The 21,803-nt window shown below is 43.6% G+C and overlaps 3 protein-coding genes across 13 annotated transcripts; 1 reads left to right on the forward strand and 2 right to left on the reverse strand.

The window, feature by feature from the left end:
• Positions 1-2,706: 2,706 nt before the first annotated feature.
• al3a2 (Fatty aldehyde dehydrogenase) lies at positions 2,707-10,303 on the forward strand. Of its 7 annotated transcripts, none has more exons than XM_045723261.1 (11): positions 2,721-2,739; positions 5,998-6,077; positions 6,319-6,499; positions 7,336-7,567; positions 7,923-8,008; positions 8,111-8,319; positions 8,426-8,543; positions 8,765-8,906; positions 9,116-9,282; positions 9,379-9,478; positions 9,597-10,303. In XM_045723261.1, the coding sequence occupies exons 3-11, from the start codon at positions 6,332-6,334 to the stop codon at positions 9,869-9,871; spliced, it is 1,497 nt and encodes a 498-aa protein (XP_045579217.1). In that variant the 5' UTR covers positions 2,721-2,739; positions 5,998-6,077; positions 6,319-6,331; the 3' UTR covers positions 9,872-10,303. The 7 variants fall into 7 exon arrangements, with proteins under 7 accessions (XP_014068139.1, XP_045579217.1, XP_014068134.1 ...); XM_014212661.2 differs by lacking the exon at positions 2,721-2,739 and adding an exon at positions 5,203-5,373; XM_045723260.1 differs by lacking the exon at positions 2,721-2,739 and adding an exon at positions 5,475-5,493.
• ccdc142 (coiled-coil domain containing 142) lies at positions 10,113-16,637 on the reverse strand. 2 transcript variants are annotated; one of them, XM_014212766.2, is made up of 13 exons: positions 16,069-16,637; positions 15,461-15,521; positions 15,273-15,334; positions 15,102-15,156; positions 13,373-14,971; positions 13,207-13,293; positions 12,892-13,056; positions 12,389-12,552; positions 12,026-12,145; positions 11,784-11,898; positions 11,457-11,634; positions 10,994-11,205; positions 10,113-10,816 (listed from the first exon to the last, which is right to left on the reverse strand). In XM_014212766.2, exons 5-13 carry the CDS (start codon positions 14,856-14,858, stop codon positions 10,566-10,568), a joined length of 2,778 nt encoding a protein of 925 aa, XP_014068241.2. In that variant the 5' UTR covers positions 14,859-14,971; positions 15,102-15,156; positions 15,273-15,334; positions 15,461-15,521; positions 16,069-16,637; the 3' UTR covers positions 10,113-10,565. The 2 variants fall into 2 exon arrangements, with proteins under 2 accessions (XP_014068241.2, XP_045580024.1); XM_045724068.1 differs by having other exon boundaries at positions 15,461-15,598.
• A 103-nt stretch (positions 16,638-16,740) lies between these two features.
• slbp (stem-loop histone mRNA binding protein) lies at positions 16,741-20,325 on the reverse strand. Of its 4 annotated transcripts, none has more exons than XM_014212672.2 (8): positions 20,020-20,325; positions 19,121-19,249; positions 18,544-18,648; positions 18,400-18,456; positions 18,054-18,188; positions 17,816-17,965; positions 17,457-17,568; positions 16,741-17,289 (listed from the first exon to the last, which is right to left on the reverse strand). In XM_014212672.2, the coding sequence occupies exons 1-8, from the start codon at positions 20,076-20,078 to the stop codon at positions 17,221-17,223; spliced, it is 816 nt and encodes a 271-aa protein (XP_014068147.1). In that variant the 5' UTR covers positions 20,079-20,325; the 3' UTR covers positions 16,741-17,220. The 4 variants fall into 4 exon arrangements, with proteins under 4 accessions (XP_014068147.1, XP_045579277.1, XP_045579276.1 ...); XM_045723321.1 differs by lacking the exon at positions 20,020-20,325 and adding an exon at positions 19,838-19,929; XM_045723320.1 differs by lacking the exon at positions 20,020-20,325 and adding an exon at positions 19,838-19,924 and having other exon boundaries at positions 18,400-18,462.
• Positions 20,326-21,803: the final 1,478 nt, after the last annotated feature.

Here is a 21,803-nt window from a genome sequence, read left to right on the forward strand (position 1 = left end):
TAACGTATTGGAACGAGGGTACCCAACATGAACTCGCGCGCCAGGTGTCTAATGGGACATCATCGTTCCATGGCTCTTGTTCGGTCAGATCTCCCTCCAGAAGACTCAAAACACTTTGTAAAGGCTGGTTACATCTAGTGGAAGCAATAGGAAGTGCCAAAATATTCCTCAGCCCCTGTGTTTTTCAATGGGATAGGTTTAAAGGTAATACAACACATCAGGTATCCACTTCCTGTCAGAAAATGTCTCAGGGTTTTGCCTGCCAAATGAGTTCTGTTATACTCACAGACACCATTCAAACAGTTTTAGAAACTTTAGAGTGTTTTCTATCCATATATAATAAGTATATGCATATTCTAGTTACTGGGTAGGATTAGTAACCAGATTAAATCGGGTACATTTTTTTTATCCAGCCGTGCAAATACTGCCCCCTAGCCCTAACAGGTTAAGCATGTCCCAGTTTAGGTCACCTAGCAGCACGAGCTCTGAAGATAGATGGGGGGCAATCAGTTCACATATGGTGTCCAGAGCACAGCTGGGGGCAGAGGGTGGTCTATAGCAGGCGGCAACGGTGAGAGACTTGTTTTTAGAGAGATGGATTTTTAAAAGTAGAAGTTCAAATTGTTTGGGTACAGACGTGGATAGTAGGACAGAACTCTGCAGGCTATCTCTGCAGTAGATTGCAACACCGCCCCCTTTGGCCGTTCTATCTTGTCTGAAAATGTTGTAGTTAGGGATGAAGATTTCAGAGTTTTTGGTGGGCTTCCTAAACCAGGATTCAGACACAGCTTGGACATCCGGGTTGGCAGAGTGTGCTAAAGCAGTGAATAAAACAAATTTACGGAGGAGGCTTCTAATGTCAACATGTATGAAACCAAGGCTATTACGGTTACAGAAGTCATCAAAAGAGAGCGCTTGGGGAATAGGAGTGGAGCTAGGCACTGCAGGGCCTGGATTCACCTCTACATCACCAGAGGAACAGAGGAGGAGTGTTTTGAGGTTGATTTTTTTTTAAATATATTAAAAGATATGCGAAGAAAAGATGTAAATATATATACACGGGACACGACAAGAGGAGGACAAAGGACGTCTGACTGCTATGCCATCTTAGAAAGTACGTAAGTATCACTTGGAAAGTACGTTTATCACTACCAGGCTGGCAGTTCTATCCTCCCGAGATTAGAGGGACCTTGACAGGACTCCCTTTCCTGTTGTAAGTTTCTTAGAGTTCCAACCAGGTCAGGTCGTGAATAGTTTAATTGTCCTCTGTATTTTCTTAGTCACACACACACATTTCTCTCCCTTACTGGTCTCGACCAAACCTTATTGGTGTCACGTCCTGATCAGTATTTATGTATTATTTGTATTGTAGTTTGGTCAGGACGTGGCAGAGGGTATTTGTTTTGGTTGGTTCGGGGTGGTGGTTTGATTAGAAGGGTGTTTGTTTTATTATTTCCGGGTTTTGGGTTATGTTCTATGTTTTTCTGTATTTCTATGTTATTTCTAGTACTTTGTATTTCTATGTCTAGGTAATTGGGTGTTGGACTCTCAATTGGAGGCAGGTGTTTTTAGTTGCCTCTGATTGAGAGTCCTATATATAGGTGTTTTGTTTGTAGTTTGTGGGTAGTTGTATTTCGCACTGCTGTTATTATTGTAGCCTGTGAAACTGTCGGTCTTTCGTTCTTTGTTTTCTTGTTTTCCGTGTTCACGTTTATTTAATAAATTATAATGATGAGCACGCAACCCGCTGCGCCTTGGTCCTCTCTCTCCTACGACAGCCATTACAATTGGACTTAAGTTTCTAACTTGAATTATTCATTATACATGTTACATAATCTAATAGTTACGTTTGTCTAATTATTCATAATACATGTTACATAATCTAATAATTACGTTTCAGGGTGGAATTCTTTAGTCATTACCTTAAACATATAAATTCCCTTATCAGTGCCCCCCACCAACCCCATCCACTTGATGACTAACGAAAAAAATATATATATATAAAAACATTGAAATAAGTAAATAGGAAAACAAACCCAGTATAATTCAAAAATGGAATAAATGTAACTCTCTGGTGAACATCCTAACAAGCCAGAACATCGAAAAATGACTGCCAAACGCATGGTAATTAATAACCGTCCTGCAGTGTTCGCTCGGCTATACAACCTGCGCTCCCGTGCCAGCTGCCACTAAGCGCCAAGGCGGACCAACCAGTCAAATAGTAAAGAATAATACACGTGGTCCTTTGGGAATAGTGATCTTCAGTACAGCTGGGTAAAGAATGCTGAACTTGGTGCCCAGACAGCAGTGTAGGAGCCCCCTCACCTCGTTGAAGGCTGACCTCTTCTTCATGACTGCCACCGTGTAGTCCGGGTAAATGTGAATATTCTGGCCGTCGTAGGTGATGGGAGTCACTCGGAAGACATTCTCCTTCTGAAGGTAGTGGAATTTAACTACGCTGGGTCTGGGCAGCTCCCCATTCTTCAGTGCAGACTCGAAGGCTTCTGTGCGCACGGTCAAGAGTGGGGCGTAATCAAGGTCGGGAATTTCCAATTGCAATTTAGCTATGGAGAGGGTAGGCCGCAATCCACCTACGGACTCAAGTTCCTCTCTCACGCCAAAAATGTGACCGTTCCCCAGGCGCTGTCTATTCTCGAGGTCTTCGACCTTGGAAGTTAGTTTGACGACATCTGATGAAAGCCGGGTGACTTGCTCTTCCAGTGTCACCACTTTGTCGGAGTAAGTATTTGCACCGCCTTCCAAGCTATTCAGACGAGTGTCACGTTTCGCCAAGTCGTCTTTAACGGAGTCGATCTTTGTGTTGACCTCGGTGGCGAGAATGGCTATTTGTGCGGATAGGTCAGTGGATAGTGACTCCACCTTAGCCAGCACAGTCTGTTCAACTTAATGATCACCGCCATTACCATGGCTAGGTCTGGGTCTGGGTCTGGGTCTGGGTCTGGGTCTCCCCCCCCCATCCCATGTCCGGTGAGCCCGAGGCTTTAGTAGAGGCCTGCTCTTTTGTGACTCGTGGCCGTGGTTGTTTTGATATTTCACAATCAAAAGGCCAAAAATGTTACAAAATTAACATGGTAGGGGAGATGTTGGTGAAGTATTCATAGTAAATTGTTAGCCCTGGACAGGAGCACCGAGAAAATGCATCTTCACATTTTGCTGCTCACCATTTATTCTTTTTGAGTTCATATTTTTATATAAAATCCATGAAATATAAACAGGTTAACATTTTTAAATGTAATTGTTGTGGGGAAAAACATAAAGTTGGTTTAAGATCTCTAGATCATTTAATTGAGACAAAAAAAAGTTTTTCTGTAAACACCAGGTTTTGCTGATTGCACTTTTAAGACAGCCCCTTTAAGACAGTCCCCCATGCATAATATTCTCCCATTGAAACCAATTTGAAGTCACTTTTTGAAAACGGAACAGAGAAGAAAAAAAAGGCTGTACCTTGCTCTCTAGCGTCATCTGATTCTAGATATATCACCCTAATCATCCTAGGACCTTCTGTCGAAGAGGTATTTATTAACAAACTCCAAATATCAAACCAATATCCAAACTGAAAACAAATGTACTGTGGTATGTTGGACTAGAACACCAAGTAATGAAGATTGCTTCCTCCCCCTCCCCTGGTTTATCTGAATTTGCAGAAGTGATAAGACTTCATGGAAGCAATGTTTATGCTTCTAAACCTGCATTGCTTGCTGTTTGGGGTTTTAGGCTGGGTTTCTGTACAGCACTTTATGACATCAGCTGATGTAAGAAGGGCTTTATAAATACTTTTGATTTGATTTGATGGAAGCAGGGATGGACGATATAGAATTTTCTGTCAATAAATCCTAACGAAATGTACTGTCAGCAAATATGCAACAGAATGAGTTGGACCTCCCAACGATTGCTTAAGGCAGCCAGTCAAGTCTCTTCACAGCTGCTTTGAAGAGACTACAGACAGTCTAGCTCAGAGTTTCTCAACCTCTGCTCCGTGGACCAGCACTGGTTCCTGGTATGATGTTGGGATTGTCCAGCAAGGCCAGATTCTTATAGTGGTACTGATGCCCCCAATGGCACGTGCTAATTATTAGAGAGCTAAGGTAATGATTAAACTAACAGGCTGCCTCTGATATCTCAAGCGGTAAAAATAACTGGCAATTGTCCACGGTATCACCCAAAGTTACGTCAGTGAGGTAGGTATCAGGAAGAAGCTTCCATAGAAGCGTCAGGTTATTATACCCTAGAACTTGATCATTCTTTTATAACTTTGCCATATATGTAGCAGTCCAAGTCCAATCACGAACCTCATACAGTACAGGGTGTTTTGATATTGTGCAATTAAGGTTTTCAAGAGTAAAATAAAATGAAAGTTAATGAATTAACATTTAAATAAAAAAATGTATCTTCACACAAGTCTTGGATATGAACACATTACTGTTGAAAAGTAAAACGATGTGTTTCTGCCCCCTCCCTGGTTAATAAGAATCTGCAGAAGTGATAAGACTTCACGGAAGCAGGGATGGACTATATATAATTTTCTGTTAATGAATCAGAACGAAATGTACTGTCAGCAAATATGTAACGGAATGAGTGGAACCTCACGAAGATTGCTTAAGGCAGCCAGTCAAGTCTCTTCACAGCTGCTTTGAAGAGACTACAGACAGTCTAGCTCAGAGTTTCTCAACCTCTGCTCCGTGGACCAGCACTGGTTCCTGGTATGATGTTGGGATTGTCCAGCAAGGCCAGATTCTTATAGTGGTACTGATGCCCCCAATGGCACGTGCTAATTATTAGAGAGCTAAGGTAATGATTAAACTAACAGGCTGCCTCTGATATCTCAAGCGGTAAAAATAACTGGCAATTGTCCACGGTGTCACCCAAAGTTACGTCAGTGAGGTAGGTATCAGGAAGAAGCTTCCATAGAAGCGTCAGGTTATTATACCCTAGAACTTGATCATTCTTTTATAACTTTGCCATATATGTAGCAGTCCAAGTCCAATCACGAACCTCATACAGTACAGGGTGTTTTGATATTGTGCAATTAAGGTTTTCAAGAGTAAAATAAAATGAAAGTTAATGAATTAACATTTAAATAAAAAAATGTATCTTCACACAAGTCTTGGATATGAACACATTACTGTTGAAAAGTAAAACGATGTGTTTCTGCCCCCTCCCTGGTTAATGATAATCTGCAGAAGTGATAAAACTTCACGGAAGCAGGGATGGACTATATATAATTTTCTGTTAATGAATCAGAACGAAATGTACTGTCAGCAAATATGTAACGGAATGAGTTGAACCTCACGAAGATTGCTTAAGGCAGCCAGTCTGGGTGATTTCCTCTTCCAGTGTCACCACTTTGTCGGAGTAAGTATTTGCACCGCCTTCCAAGCTATTCAGACGGGTGTCATGTTTCGCCAAGTCGTCTTTAACGGAGTCGATCTTTGTGTTGACCTCGGTGGCAAGAATGGCTATTTGTGCGGATAGGTCAGTGGATAGTGACTCCACCTTAGCCAGCACAGTCTGTTCGGACTTAATGATCGCCGCCATGACCTTGCCTAGGTCGGGGGGGATCAGAGGCAGTGTCCGGTGAGCCCGAGGCTTTAGTAGAGTCCTGCTCTTTTGTGACTCACATATTGCCTCAACTAACCGGTGCCCCCGCACATTGACTCTGTAAAGGTACCCACCTGTATATAGTCTCGCTATTGTTATTTTACTGCTGCAATTTAATTACCTGTTACTTTTATTACTTATCCCTATTTTTTTTTCAACTGCGTTGTTGGTTAGGGGCTCGTAAGTAAGCTTTTCACTGTAAGGGCTACACCTGTTGTATGTGACTAATACAATTTGATTGAATATTCACTAGAACTGGGTAATGATTTTATATGACCCTGGGTAGCCTATATAACAACTTCCTCTCAATAGATATGCAGCAGCCTTTGTAGTACTCATCGAACAGTGAATAGATTTGGGATTTACATTTCTTTACAGACCATCTCTATATTTATGGGTTTGATGACAGCACAACATGCAACATTAGGATTTGTGTAGGCTACTGCTTTCATTCACATGTAAGTATTGCACTTTACCCTATGTTGTGCTCAATTTTCAACCCTCTGCCTATCAGAAAAATAGCATTATTATGATGTTGAAAAGCACTTTTAATAAAGTTGGATTTGATTAGTTGGTCAGGCATATCACAGTAAATGTAGTATATTTTAGGACATTTTCAAACCAAAAGGATTAGGTCTATTGCTGTAGGTGTGCATATTTTAGCGTCTTTCTCATTGTGATTATGGTTGTGGGCTACAGGTGTCTGTGATAGATGGACGTACACATGGAGAAGCAGACTGTGGACTTTGCCAGGGATGCTTTTCTCACAGGGAGGTCCCAACCCCTGAAGTTCAGAGTTCAACAGTTAAAGTCCCTTCAGAGGCTGATCACAGAAAGACAAGGAGAGATTGCCATAGCGCTCAAGCAGGACCTCAACAGGGTGAGAGTTTGGAAGTCATTGAAAAAAATATTTGATAAATAGACATACACTGAGTGTACAAAATAATAAGAACACCTTCCTAATATTGAGTTGCAAGGTGTCGAAAGCGTTCCACAGGGATGCTGGCCCATGTTGACTCCAATGCTTCCTACAGTTGTGCCAAGTTCGCTCAATGTCCTTTGGGTGGTGGGCCATTCTTGATACACACGGGAAACTGTTGAGTGTGAAAAACCCAGCAGCGTTGCAGTTCTTGACCAAACCGTTGCGCCTGGCACCTACTACCATAAACCGTTCAATTGCACTTAATTATTTTGTTTTTCCCATTCACCCTCGGAATGGCACACATATACAACCCATGTCTCAATTGTCTCAAGGCTTAAAAATCCTTCTTTAACCTGTCTCCATTTCCTATACACTGATTGAAGTGAATTGAACAAATGACATCAATAAGGGATCATAGCTTTCACCTGGATTCACCTGGTCAGTCTATGTCATGGAAAGAGCAGGTATTCGAAATGTTTTGTACACTCAAATGTATCAACAAAGGGCATATAGATATACACCAAGCTTTTTAGACGTAATAAAGCCTTCGTAAATCGTTATGCATTTATAAGACCTATATAGATGCTTCACAAATCATAAAAGTAACAAAATGAATGTCTGAGTTTTCATAACTTTGAGGGAAAAAAGAGGGAGATACCCCTTACCATATTAGCAAAGTCCAACCACCGACTTAATTTTAATGACTAATCCAGGCACAGAGTGTGTTGATAAGTGAATAATAACGATCCATATAGCCTCGATACAACAGACATCACTGCCCTGTCGTTTTACAGAGCCAGTATGACACAGCCCTCTCTGAGCTGATTGGTCTGGAGAATGAGATCAGCCTGGCGGTGGGGAAGCTGTCTCAGTGGGCTGCCCCTCGCCATGTGGAGAAGAACATCATGACCTTAACAGACCAGGTGTACATCCTGCCTGAACCCCTGGGAGTGGTGCTCATCATCGGGGCATGGAACTACCCCTGGGCCCTCACTCTGCAGCCCCTGATCGGGGCCATCGCAGCTGGTATATACCCCAGGCCCTAGTTGAATTAAATTCCTTAAAATGTTCCCACTACAAGCGGAGCAGAGGGGTTTACTACAAAGCAGGATCAATGAGTTAGCCACCTAACGTTGATAAACAACCAGTAACAACCACTTATTTGCTGGCTCATTAATGAAGTTAAACTTAGAGATGTGTTTTTGGTTGTTGAGTCAACTAGACCATGTCCAATTCAAGCTTATCTTTAAAAATACAAGGTTATATACCAATATTTAGTCAAGTTACCTGGCTAACTCATTGATCCTGTAATGGATGCATATTTCATTTTCTAACTTTCTCTCAGCAACCCTCTCACACGCTGTTCATGCTTCCTCTACAGGGAATGCAGCAGTGGTGAAACCCTCTGAGTTGAGTGAGCACTCAGCCAGTCTCCTCAAAGCACTGCTCCCTCAATATCTGGACAAGGTCTTACATTTTGCTAACCTTGTATCAGTAATAACAAAAAAATCTAAATTTGTGGTTTTGGGGTAAACTATCACTTTAATGTTGGGTTATTTTCCCTGTCAGGAGTTATATCCTGTGGTGACAGGTGGAGTTTCAGAGACCCAGGAGTTGCTGAGGCAGCGATTCGACCACATCTTCTACACTGGGAACAGCACAGTGGGGAAAGTGGTGATGGAGGCCGCGGCCAAACACCTGACCCCTGTCACCCTGGAGCTAGGGGGCAAGAGCCCCTGTTACATTGACAAGGACTGTGACCTCATCGTGGCCTGCCGGTAACAGCTATTTGCTAGTTCACACCGTTGCTCAGCAACCCATTTTATCCATAGTCACATGGCTCATATAGACATGTCTTGCTACGTCATTTGTTTGTTTTTATAGCCGAATCACATGGGGAAAGTTTTTCAACGTTGGGCAGACGTGCATCGCCCCTGACTACATCCTGTGTGAGCCCAGCATTCAGAACAAAGTGGTGGAGGGCATCCGGAATACACTACAGGTCTGTTCCAGATCTGTCTTCACCCAGCAGAGTAGTCTTTTACCATGGACAATATATCAGGGTTCTATATCTGTCTATTACACTGTGTGTATGGTTTTAGACAGCATCTTCTTTTTAGACAGCATCTAATCCTCATTTTAGACAGCATCTAATCCTCATTTTAGACAGCACTTAATCCATGTTTTAGAAAGCATTTAATCCTTGTCTTTTGACAATTCCAGGAGTTCTACGGCCCGGACCCCAAATCTTCCCCAGACTACGGTCGCATCATCAACCTGCGCCACTTTAGTCGAGTGATGGGTCTGCTGGAGGGGTGCAGTGTGGCACTAGGGGGAGAGAGCGACCCATCGCAGTGTTATATTGGTAGGGAGAATCCTTATGGGGGAGATGGTTGGCTGGACTCATGCCAAGCTTCTTTATTTGTGCAATGGGTATACAAATCCATATTGAATCAATTCTGGGATGAACTTTTGTCAGTGCTGTGATGTGCCGATGTAACTGACTGTACCGTCCCTGTGACCTTCCTGTGTGTCTGTCAATAACAATGACCTTTTCCCCATCTGCTCCTCCAGCTCCCACAGTGGTAACGGATGTGTCTCCTCACACCAGACTTATGCAGGACGAGATCTTCGGACCTCTGTTGCCGATAGTGACTGTTGGTGATGTGGGTGATGCAATTCGCTTCATCAATGGGAAAGAGAAGCCCTTAGCGCTGTATGTTTTTTCCTCTGACAAGAAGGTAAGCTACTACCGTTGAAACAATAGGACTCCATATTAGGAGAGTGTGGAGGATCACACAGACTATATTATTCTTGTTTGTATTTTTGCCAATGAGGTGATAAAGCGAATGATTGCTGAGACCAGCAGCGGCGGGGTGGTAGTCAATGATGTCATAATGCACTACGTGCTCAACTCCCTTCCTTTTGGCGGCGTAGGTAAGACCGATAACCAACTCAAGTATTTTAATAGTTTTGGCCAGCACATTAGTGAATTTTCCTTGTCTAATATCCTATCTTATAATGACCTCACTTGCTGCTCTCTGAACCCCTACAGGTCAAAGTGGAATGGGCAGGTACCACGGGAAACACACCTTCGACCAGCTCAGCCACCACCGTGCGTGCCTGATCAAGTCCTTGGGCATGGAATGCATTAACATGGCCAGGTACCCACCCCAGGACCGCTCACGGGCACGCAGGGCCAGACAAGCCATGAGGAGCTCCCTGTGTGACCAATCCAAATCCACCTTCGTGTGGGCAGTCTTGGCCACCATCTTAGCCTGTGGTCTCCTTGTCGCCCTGATTGTAATTCTAGTCATGGGTGCCAGGTAGTCCAAGTTCTCACTACTTCAGCTTATCAACTGTAAATGTTTTTTTTTGCATCAAATGCACTTCTTGATGTTGCTATATTGTAATGTATCATCATCATCAATGTATTATGTCGATAATTCTGTAATCTTACTATGAGAGGGTTTACCATCTATAGATCAACCATGATCATCTATTGTATGACCAGATGTTTCCTTTTCTGAGGTTAAAAAGTAAACAAAACAAACCCCTCAGGAGCCAGAGATGAAAAACAAATCTTTACTTTCCATTACTTCATCAGCACGGATTTACAAAAATATGTTCAAGTATATGCACATGCCATGGATACACACAATATTTGAAATTTTGTTTTGAAAAGAAACAAAAATACTTTTCAGTAACGTTATTGCTTTGTACCTTTTGTAGCTAATGATAACATAAATAACTTCCATAATAGTCTATTGACATGGCTTTGATTTGTTCAGATGAAGTCCTAGGAAATGTAACATCCAAATGTTCCTAGTAACTTCATAACCTAGTAAACTAACCATCCATCATTTTGCTGTCTGGCCCTAGCGCATTGACACATTTATTAATTCAACGAGCAAAATGGCTTCCAGATGAGCAGCCGTGTAGGACAGCCTTTAGGCCAAAAGGCTGTTAATTTCCAGTGTCTGGTCTGGAGGAGGAATGAGTTTCTAGATAGAATACCTGAGGGTTAGGGCTCTGACCTTGTCAGGCACTGCAGCCCAGGGAGCTTCCAGCGGTTTCCATTGTGTATGCGCAGGTCCAGCCACTCTTGCTGTGCCACGACCAGGTAGGACTCCTGCGGGGTGGAGGCCAGCAGATCAGGGCTCATAGAGCCCTCTGCCTGGGCCAGGGCCTGTTGACACGCAGACTGGAGGTCCATGCTTTCAAAGTTATTCAGACTGCTAGACGATTGGTCCACCATATTGGCACTACTTGGACCTGACGGGTAGGAATCACATGATTGTCAACAGGAGAAACAGGCCAAATACAATGCTGTAAAGTGTTGTGGTACGTCTGACTTGCCTGTGTGGCTTACTTTTATAATTCCACTATGATGGGATTGAACTAAACATCATGTTATCAATGATGAAGGCACCCCCCCTGGTGGACACTTACAGCAGCGTCTGAAGGGCTCCCAGCCCCGCGAAGGCATGTAGGGCTTGGCCATGGGCTGCTGCAGCAGGCACACGATGGCGTTGTCCACCTGGTGGAAGACCCGGAGGGAGAGCAGCCTCTGGTGGATCTCCTCTGACAGGCTGTATTCCTCCGAGCGTATCAGGTTCCGGATCAGGTCAAAGTCTTGCTTCAGCTGTAGAGCCCCCTGGATACTGCAGAGAGAGAGAGAGAGAGACAGAGAGAGAGAGGAACAGAATGGTTGGTGAGTGGGTGTGTCTATCACTCCCCTTACTAGTGCCATGTTAGGAGAACAGTAATGATAATCAGTATAATCACAGAAATAGAATCACTAGTATGGGCTTCCCAAGTCAGAGATTCTATGCCCATTCTAGTAATTGTATTTCTATGGTATTCAGCACGGTTGTATTTGCTAATCTAAAATCAGAGAATACTGTACACATACCTGAACTTGATCTTCTGCTTGAGGATGTGCTCCATCCAGGCCTCCATAAAGGCCGTCATGGCCTCTGTCAGGGCGGGGATCCGAGCCTCCTCAGGCAGGGGCTGCACCCCCTCCAGTACCTGTCCTATTACACTCTGAGCTGCAGTAGCAGCGTAATCACTAGGGCTGCTGGGGAACTCTGCAGATACAATAAGATGAAGGAAAAAAAACAAGTATCAATTACATTGGCGCCATACACAAAGTACAACAGAACAAAAACTCAAATAGTGGACATGTTTCTCATGTTTAGAATATAGGATATTTCAGTTCCATCAGTCTGTAATTTACCTGTTTTATAGTTCACTCTCCAGTGCTTTGCTGAGGGCATGGTCTGCAAAAAGATCTCCTCAGACATCCTCTTACAGTCCATGGAGAAGATTCTGAGCACCAGTTCAGAGAATACCTTCAACAATGCAGACATAATAGAACTGAGTTTATTTGAGTAATAAACTCTAATCGGTTATAAGAGAAGACAAGTGGAACATTGGTCTAGAAATTAACAGGAGATCAACCATTATGTTGTCCCTCACCTGTAGATCTGTGACTCCCTGAGTAAGCTGTGCAGCCAGCAGCTTGAGGAGATAATGATTTTCATTCACACTCAGGGCCTCCACATGCTGCAGTAGCCTCACCACTGATGCTCTCAGCACCTTAAAGCACAGAACACACTTATGTAGGTGCATCCCTCAATGTCAACATAGGATTTCTCACTAAAGACAAGATGGAGACCACCTGAAGCAAGGCCAACATATATTCAATAGGGAAATAGAAGAAGTGTGTCCCAGATGTCACCCTATTCCCTATATAGTGCACTGCTTTAGACCAGAGCTCTAGTTCAAAGTAGTGCACTATGTAGGAAGCCATTTGGGAAGCATGTCAGAGTGAATCCTCACCTTGAGGTCTCCTAGGGTGACGAGCAGGAACTTGTTGAGGGACCAGGAGGAAAGGAACTGGTAGGCCTTTCTCATGACCCAGAAGGTAGAGGATCGGACGGATGCCACCGCTCTGCTCAGCGATCCTATGTGAAGGGACCTCATAGTCCGAGCATTACTGTCACCTGATGAATTATGAAAAGCAAGATGACTACCGTGTGGCCTGGTAGAATGTTTAAGAGGTAGAGAAGGAGAATGACCTAGGGATATTTGGAGGTGATTTCCAGATTAATAAGCATTTAAATCATATGGATATAGGGTTACGGACCGGGGATGATAGGGTTATGGTGATGGGTTACCTTGGACCAGGTGGGCTGATATAGGGGTACCTGGACCAGGTGGGCTGATAATATGACAGGCGAATAGGGTTACCTTGGACCAGGTGGGCTGATATAGGGTTACCTTGGACCAGGTGGGCTGATATAGGGGTTACCTTGGACCAGGTGGGCTGATATAGGGGTTACCTTGGACCAGGTGGGCTGAAGTTTGAAGACACTGCAGCACTGTGAGGAGTGGAGGGGACAGCTGCAGGAGTCTCTCCATTGTACATGTCATCACCATGCAGTTCTCACGCTCAACTCCTGGAAGACATTTATCTTTCAGTCCTGAGCCCAGTGATGCACACATCACTGCAAGAGAGAAAAAAAACACACACAAAGATTAGAGGCAATACCTTAACAGAAACCAAAAACATTGTGTTGTTATATTACTACAACTACATGATGCAGATGGGTGTCAAATTACACTGGATTAAGGATGTTTTAAACACAGAAACTGACCCTCATCCCAGTGCCTAAAAGCAGTGTTGGACAGGAGCTGTAAGCTGAAGTCATCAACCACTCCTCTACACTCCTCAGGGACGAGCTCTGCAAGGCATTCAACTATTATTTATTGAAAGTGTGACAGTCACACATCAACTGATTAAAAACAGGCAGCATTTGTTACCTCCTCTACAGCCATGGTTGAGCCACATCACAAGCTGGAAAACCATCTGGTCGTTCCACTGGTTAACACTGCCCAAAGGGTCTCTCTTTGGTGGCTGGTGGAAGCGCTGGATGACGGCTTTGCCAAACTCCCTCCACAGCATTGTCCTGTAATGACCAAAGAGCTCCACACAGGCCCCAGACTGGACTGACTTGGGTCTCTTTATCTCTTGCCTGGCCTCATCTGTGGGTGAGGACTCTCCCTCACAGCACCTGGGAGAATGTTCTGGGTTGTTGGTCCACTCCGGCCTGGGTCTGTTGGGGATGTGTGGAACCAGCAGGTCTGTGGAGGACACCAGGGCCTGGAAGAGAATCTCTAGAGACTTTCGGTCCTGACGGATGAAGGCTGTAAAGGGGAGATCAGAGGACCAGGGACAGGGCTTTCCCAACCTGGATTCATCTGAAGAGGGCCCAGGGAGGTTATCCAGTGTGAGCCCATCAGGACTGGGCTCTGATGGGTGTAGAGGGGAAAGCAGTGGGAATAACAGTTCTAATTTCTCCCACGTAGGGGCTGGGGCTCCAGTGTGCAGGGCCTGGGAGTGGAGGAAGCTCTGTTGGGAAGCCCATTGGTACAGCTGCTCTGCCGCGATCTGCCCCCTATGCTCTGCCAGTATCCTCATCAGTTCAACCACTGGGAACGGTGCAGGAAGGCTACCCCTCCGGGTGGGCTGCCTACTAGACAGCCCAGGCCAGTCAGACAGCTGTAGGGTCTGAGTCCTCCACCGCGAGCCTCTATGCTGGACTCTCTGCTCCTCCAGTACCTGGTTAAAGACCTCTGCCCCAGCCAGCAGGTCCTCTAAGGCGTCTCTAGGCACCCTGGCCAGCTGAGCTGAGGCCACAGCGGAGAGGGCTGTATAGATACAACGTTCCATCAGAACCAGGGCCTGCAGTCCCAGCACTCTCAGTGTCTGCCGCATGACAGCAAGGGTCTCTGTCCTCTGGAACAGAACAGTTCTCAGCCAGACGTCAGACTGGGCTTTGGCACATAGAGCATCCCAATGGCTCACGTGGATACGTAGTTCCTGGCACAGGGCTCCCATCCCAAAGCTCCAGGCAGAGTTTGGTCGCTCCAGGACTCGACTCCTGTCCATCAACAAACCTAGCTCCCGCTCCAGCAGGCTCGTCAGTTTGTCAACGTACACAGTGGTGATTCTGGTGCGCCGAGCATACTCATGGAGGAAAAGGAGCTGAGCCCGCTGTTCCAGTAGGTACTGCAGCTGCCCATAGTGCTGGCTGAGGGTAGCGGCTGGAGGGTGGTGGTAGAAACTGCCCTCTGTAGCGAGGCACCTGACGCAACTCTGCAGCTGGCCTGTCCGTGGCCCCCGCAACACTTGGCACTGTGGACTGAGACCCAGCATGCCCTGGTCTAGCCGCTGCAGCCTGCTAGACGACTGAGAGGTGAGGTTCTGGCACGCTACAAAGTTATCCCGGTTCTCAAATTCCCACATATCATCACTTTTCTGCCTCAGTAGCCACCTCAGGCTGGGGTTGAAGCGAGTCCTCAGCAGGGCCTCCGCCTTCTGCAGAGACTTGGTGAAGGGGCAACTCTGGGACCAAGAAGCTGAAGATGACAGGAGTATAGTGCTACTGTAATGCCACACAAACAGCATGGTCCTCTTATCAATTTGTTTCTAATTACATAGCTCAGGTGTTAACTATCAAAACAGTAACAAAGAAGGCGTTGCCCATACCATCAAGCTTGTCCTTTGAAAGAAAGTCATCATCTGACAAAGTATTTAGTCTCTTCTGAAATAAGATGGTTCAGAGAATGGTCAATAATAAAATCATAACTTACTTTTTTTTTTAAAAAAATTTACATCGACTTACCACAAAATATTTCATTGAGAATGTTAGTCACTTACCTGTTCATCTTCAGAAGAAAAGGGTTCTGGGTTCTCATTCACAGGGGATGTCTCTGTTTTATCTGGATGGAGACAAAGAGTAGTATCAAACCACGCAACAGTGTTTCTATTCTGAAACAGAACACGAAGTAACAATAAACTACTTATTCACAATGTCAGTGTAGACGTTAGGGAACAGAGAAGGTTACCTCCTGCCTTGTCCAAACCTCCCTGCCCCTCTACTTCCAGAGCGGTCCCATTCTGGGTCTCCTGGTGGGTACATAAAATCTGAGCCATATCAAACAGGACGCAGCATTCAGAGGTCTTCCCCAAAATGGCTCACATTGCTGTTGGAAATAAAGTTATTAAATGCCCTTATAGTCAGAATAAATGAACACATTTCCAGGAAACAGCACTTTAACGTTACTCAAGGTAACATGATCACCCTCTTTAGATTTCATATTCAGGTCACGTCTAGCTCTTAAACTTTAGGGATGAGGTCAAGCTCGCCTGCTGATGTTTTCTGATAGTATTCCTTTACAAGCTGTCGCCACCAAATATACACCAAATACTCCATATGTGCGGTCGCTGATAGTGGACTATCGTATAGCAAAGCAAAAATAGCCACCGTTCACATAACTAGTACAGGTGTCTATTTGAAAACGATTTCACAGTTGCTTGTCATTGCCAAACTCTAGTGAGATTCATAGCAACTCTATCCCACAGTGACACACACCCTAACATGGTAGCTGACGCGTTGGCCATCTGAAAAGTATAGGCGATTTACTGCCATAATAAAACGGCAATAACACAATACCTGTGAAATCAGTATCCGACGTAAAGGCCCAGTAAGAGAACCCCATTTAGCTGGCTCGTAAATCTGCTTCCTCTTCTTGACACCTAGCGTCGGCAAGTTAATGTATCAACATTACTTTTTACTCCAAGTTGCTTGCCACGACTCGAGCTAGAAAGCTAATATTTTCTAGTTAACAAGCTATGGCAAAACAGGAAATTAGCATCCATTGTTGCTAGCTACCGTTAAAGGTAATACATCACATTTGTACTTGAATACTTCCGTGTTTCACATCAACACTTGCTGTGAGGATTACAGCAGTCAACTGTTAGTAATTTAGCCAATCCTATTTTGAGTTTTAATCCTAGTGCTCACGAAAGTAGCGGGCTTGGTCCACGAATAGCATTGCTAGCTCAAAGCTAGGTAACCGTCATGAGATACAAACAGCCAATGAAAAGAGAGCGTCCCTTGTTGTTATGCCTAATACGGGGCGGAGCTATGGCGCTCGTCCAGATATATCTATTGCTCATCCATGCTTCCGACCTACACAATTTATCAATCACAGCTACCGATTATAAACGAAATGTTCTCTTAAGTAGTAAGCATTAATGTACTATGAAAAACATATACATTTCTCAGCTACAGCCAGGCAGAACGCTAAGAATGCATATACAGAAAACTGATCATAGACTAAAATAACCTTGAAGCATAACTTCTCATTTGTTTAATTTTTAAAAACTGCCTATACAAATCCCAATGTCAACATAACCCTTCAAAATACAGTACAACATTGTATTTCAAAACAGTTTACACAGGCAGCCCAATTTTGATATTTTTTTCTAATTGGTCATTTTACCAACCACATCAGACCTTTTTCAGAGCTGATCTGATAGAGAAGAAAACAAGATCTGATTTGGACTGCCTGTCTAAACGCAGTCAAATTTACACACTCCCAACTGCTCACAATAAATTTGTTTTCTTAACATATAAAGGCATTAACAATTATGAAATGCAAGCATTCACAGCACAACGTAAGAAAATTGTAACTATATACAATTCAGGTCACTGACTTGAACTTAATCTATCATGAATTTATCCTGGAATTTTAATTAAGCATTCAATCATTTTTTTCCCTTCTGGGGTGATAACCATGGATTGTCTTTCAATACACAACAGTTAGGCCATGTCAAGATCAACTGATGCATCTATTTTCATCATCTTGCTGGGAGTTCCTTGGCAGGATTCCTACAACATAAAAAAAAAAAAATGAAGATTAGTTTTATACTGACAAAATGCAGCACAAAGTCACTCCAATTGTGTTTGGTAAGAGTCCAACAGAGCTTCACAAAATTGCTTTTGAACATGGACCAATAGTTGTCTTCAAACATGCCAAGACTGGTTAAAGAACAAACCGGTTGAGACGAAGAGGCCTTGCTGACTTTAAGAGGCTGTGCGCTTGAGTCTGAATCCAGCTCAGGGAAGTCCAGCTCAATATCCATGACATCGTCCAAGTCAACCTCCTCTCTAAATGATAGATGAAACAAACTTGGTTTGAGTAAGCCACCAGGATATACCCAGAGACTAGCTAGATAAAAAAAATTCCGACAGGATGGCTTTAACACATTTCCAAAATCCAATTTTAGGAAAACAACTTGTGCTTACAATTGAAGGACTATAGCAAAGGGAGTATAAAGTTCAATATATAAAGTTCAAGTTCAATATATTTTTTTTACTCGATCGTTTTAAATGGCAGGATATTTGAGGGGCTTACATGGCCTGCAGCTCACTGCCTTCCAGGGCTGGGGGATCCCACGCGTGAATCTTCACCTTCCACAGCTTAATCTGCTGGTCCCATGAGCGCCGGCTGTACTTCTTAAACTTGTTGGGAGTCTTAGGATGAACTCCCGGCTGCCTCAAGTGCCTGGCAAAACAATGGAAACAAATGGGGTAATATTAGCTTTGATCTATTAGGGTGGTAGCTGAATGAAAACCAACACTATTTTACTCACTTGGGTACTTCCTTGATATATCTGTCGTAGGCGAGTGTGTTCTTCCCGTAGGTGATCTGTTTCTGCCTCCTCATCAGGACTTCCTCGTCCTCCTCCATGACCTCACCAGGGACAGGAGAGTCTCTGGACTCTGAGCTGAAGAAACAGGAAACAGCTTAATGAATGAAATGCAATGAATGGATGTAGTCTGAGTGCCAGTCTGTCTGTGCTATCATGCCAACTCCTTGTCATGCACATTGTTTGTTTGGCTTGACAATGAGCGAGCAATGGAGTTGGCAAGACCACAAAAATCTGGGACTAGGCTCTCATGCAAAACACAGTATGAGACATCAATTTTGAAATATACCTTCCAGAAGAGTTCTTTCGTTCCCTTGGACCAAAATCTGATGTTAGTATCCTCCGCCTGTAACTAAAAGAAACAATACCATATGCAATTGAAAGCTTTTACAAGCACATTTAACTAAAAGGGGAAACTGCAGTGACTGCTGACCGTTGCATATCACGACGGACACTTGAGCGCCTTTCGTCAGTCTCCACTTCACTCCCCCAATCCGCGCATCTGGGAACTGGACCTTCACTTTCAGGAGTGGTAAAACTGAAAGAGGAATGAAATGTACAGTTATTATGAGCCTCCTCTCCAGAAGATGTCTCAAAACACCTTAAATTGGAGATGGCTGATGGTGTGAAAAAGACATTAAACACCACCTATTTTAATACATTTTCATTGCTTGTTTTTACCAGCATTATTCAGGGTGACATACATGTGGTATATCTGCATTTAGCAACCATCTGCCAACCTAGCTATTGTTCTCAAACGCTTCCCTCATTTACAGCTCAATTACATGTGTCACAGGACAGTCTACCTCATTTATGGCTGTCAAGGTCTGCATCCCAAATGGCGTGTCCCTATAAAGTGCACTATAAAGAAACAATAGGGCTCTGGTCAAAAGTAGTGCACTATGTAGGGAATTGGGTGCAATTTGGGACGCAAGAAAGGGCTCAACAGAAAATCAACCTAAAATATTCGTTTGATAACTCCCAAGTGAGCAGTCTGAATCTTATCTTACCTAACAGGTCTGTGGTTAGGGTTAATCTTCAGATCACTGGTACCGGTCGAGTCCAAGTCCCCATTTGATCTCATACTGCCATCAGCTCCCCGTTTCCTGCAGTTGGACCACCTTGAAGGGCCCCTATTCCTAGAAACAATGATATATGGATCAACAAGACTGAAAGATCATACCATTGTCAAGAACATCATTTTCCCGAAGAACTTAACACTATAACAGCATTAAAAATGCCTTGTTCCCTTTGTTTTAGTTGATTATTGTCAATCACTACAGACTCAGTGGAGACACTAGTAGGTACACTAGTTGACTATTTATGAGATATTTCAAGCACAGTACAATAGCTGCTTCGGCGCCATACAATGCATGAGCGCGAAATATGCTAGCCAACCAACGTTAATATAGTTAGCAAGCTAACGTTAGTAGCTAGTTAGCTGTTGCGTTCAAACCAGTTACATTAGCTAGCTACATTTTGAGGGAAATTAGTTATAAAGTTGGCTGGCTAGCTAACGTTAGTTGGATAAACAAATGGTTTACACTTTCTATTTAGCTACTGTAACTAGTTAAGGCAAGTTAGCAAGCTAACGTTAGCTGATTAGCTATCCAGCAGTAAACTTAGCTAGCTAACATCTGATCAAAATAAAGCAAACACTACGTTACTGTACGTAGCAAAACTAGTCAAACATGCATAAGCCAGCAACGCAATAAATGTTCACATACTTAACACGATAGGAAACATACGCTTTTCCAGCTAATGTATCTAGAAACAGTTAGCCAGCTAGCTAACCAGAGCAGCAACAATTCCTGATTTCGCGGGAGAAGACTGGCGCGAGAAAGCGAACTAGCAAAATATATTTTTAAATATATTTTTAAATTACACTTACAAATTCATGACAACTCACCTATTTTCATCTCCGTTATATTCAGCATCGGTGCGTCTGGATTTGTGGCGAAAAGACATTTTCTTCTATACTTACAGAGGAACGAAGGACTTGTAGCTACTTCCTTTAAGCAGAGATCTTTTGATTTTGATGTAAACGCGCCAAAGCTAAAGAATGGCGCTTCATTGACGTCAGTCAACAATTGGAGAATTCATTTCGCATGGCCCGGTGCCCATGGAGTGTAGAGATATCGCTTAAGGACCAATGGAATGGTCTAATTTCGCAACCTCTGCTGTTCCGGGGCACCGTGCCATGTGCAAACGAACATGCCCGTTATTCACGTTATTCTGTCACCTGACAGAAGGGGAGGGATTTGTCTCGCTTGTTTACAAAACCACAGATAGAACAAAGCTAGGAGATAGAACAGTGAGTGGTTTAGTTATAAATATAGCCATATATTTAGGGAGCTAGGCAAACTTTTAGAATTTTGAATATTGTTCTAATTTATACATTCTGTTACATCGCATTGTTTAAATATTCCCCATGTAATGGTAATGGGGAGCTAACATGGCTGCCATAGAATGTTGTAGTGTCATGTAACTGCGTCATAATGCTCATTCTAGACATTCAGTTTTATAGACAAATGTTTTCTTCCCCATGTACTGTTAATGTGGAGCTAACGCCACGCCCATGTGTTATTCGGAACTAGGAAACTCCGAAATGTCCAACTTTTTAACGGGTAGTAGTTATACACGTGCTGCGTTCAACAAATCAGCAAGTCGGAAATGTCGCGGCATAACATAGAATGTTGAAGTGTCGTTAATACGTCATAATGCAGAAACCGCATTGGCCCAACTGTCTATTGGTGCATTCATGACAACTGGGACCTCTGAAAAAAACGGGGTCAAATCATGTCAGTGATCTTCTGGTCAGAAAGTTAGAGGTCTACAGAAATGCCAGAGTTTTCGACATGAAACTCCCACTTAATTGGGAATTAGATACTTATGCATACATTTCAGAGTTTTCTAAATCCGAGTACCACGTGAATGCTGAATCGTCTTTGCATCTGTGACAGCATGGGAAGCGCCAATGAGTAGTAACATGTATTCTGTACGATTGGCTGATCCCTCCTGATGACCCGATTGGACATGACTCCAGCAGGGTCACCAGGAGAGATTAGCCAATGAAGTTGGATGTCTCGCCCTGTTGACTACATTAAAATGGTGGAAGAACCAATGGCGCTGCCCATGCTGATAACTGCACTTCGTCCGCAAGAGGGCTCTATCATTCTCTATGGTTAAAAATATTTTTCCCAGTATGAGCTCGTTTTTTTAAATCGAGCTCCCAGTTGTCTTGAACACACTGAAGACGGACATTTCCGAGTTCAAAATTGTTAGAAACGCGGCGCTAACACATGTTGTGCTTATAAATTTCGTTGACAAAAACCAAATGGTGCCGCGTTCAAATAAAACGGGGAACTCGGAAATCTGTCACTTCCAACTTCAGTGCGTTCAAGACAACTAGAAACTCTCGAAAAAAACGAGCACCAACTGAGAAAATCATTTTGAATGTTCATCCAAGTCGGAAACTCCGGCATCTTTCTAGTACTCCGACTTTCTGACTTGAATATCACTGACGTCGTGATTTGTCCCAAAGTTCCTAGTGAATGCGCCATTACGGTTGATTGCCACAAAGAGGCACCCAAGACCATCATGGTGGATCACTAGGCCTACTGATCAATGTAGTTCAGTAATTTCGTCATCCATTCTCGGTATTGTTAAAAACATGTTTTGTGGCAATTCTCA

This window comes from Salmo salar, chromosome ssa09 (assembly GCF_905237065.1).
Source record: "Salmo salar chromosome ssa09, Ssal_v3.1, whole genome shotgun sequence".
Taxonomy (NCBI): Eukaryota; Metazoa; Chordata; class Actinopteri; order Salmoniformes; family Salmonidae; genus Salmo; species Salmo salar.

Excerpts from the sequence above, each read along its gene's own strand:
- al3a2 (XM_014212664.2), top strand. The coding sequence starts at position 6,332 with ATGGACGTACACATGGAGAAGCAGACTGTGGACTTTGCCAGGGATGCT. Across the intron at positions 8,009-8,110 it reads TCCCTCAATATCTGGACAAG|GAGTTATATCCTGTGGTGAC; the intron begins GTCTTACATTTT and ends TTTCCCTGTCAG. Across the intron at positions 9,283-9,378 it reads TTTTTTCCTCTGACAAGAAG|GTGATAAAGCGAATGATTGC; the intron begins GTAAGCTACTAC and ends TTTGCCAATGAG.
- ccdc142 (XM_045724068.1), bottom strand. The coding sequence starts at position 15,548 with ATGGCTCAGATTTTATGTACCCACCAGGAGACCCAGAATGGGACCGCT. Across the intron at positions 12,553-12,891 it reads TTCAGCCCACCTGGTCCAAG|GTGACAGTAATGCTCGGACT; the intron begins GTAACCCCTATA and ends ATAATTCATCAG. Across the intron at positions 11,899-12,025 it reads AGGGAGTCACAGATCTACAG|GTATTCTCTGAACTGGTGCT; the intron begins GTGAGGGACAAC and ends GCATTGTTGAAG.
- slbp (NM_001279024.2), bottom strand. The coding sequence starts at position 20,078 with ATGTCTTTTCGCCACAAATCCAGACGCACCGATGCTGAATATAACGGA. Across the intron at positions 19,250-20,019 it reads TATAACGGAGATGAAAATAG|GAATAGGGGCCCTTCAAGGT; the intron begins GTGAGTTGTCAT and ends CATTGTTTCTAG. Across the intron at positions 17,569-17,815 it reads GGCAGTGAGCTGCAGGCCAT|AGAGGAGGTTGACTTGGACG; the intron begins GTAAGCCCCTCA and ends TCTATCATTTAG.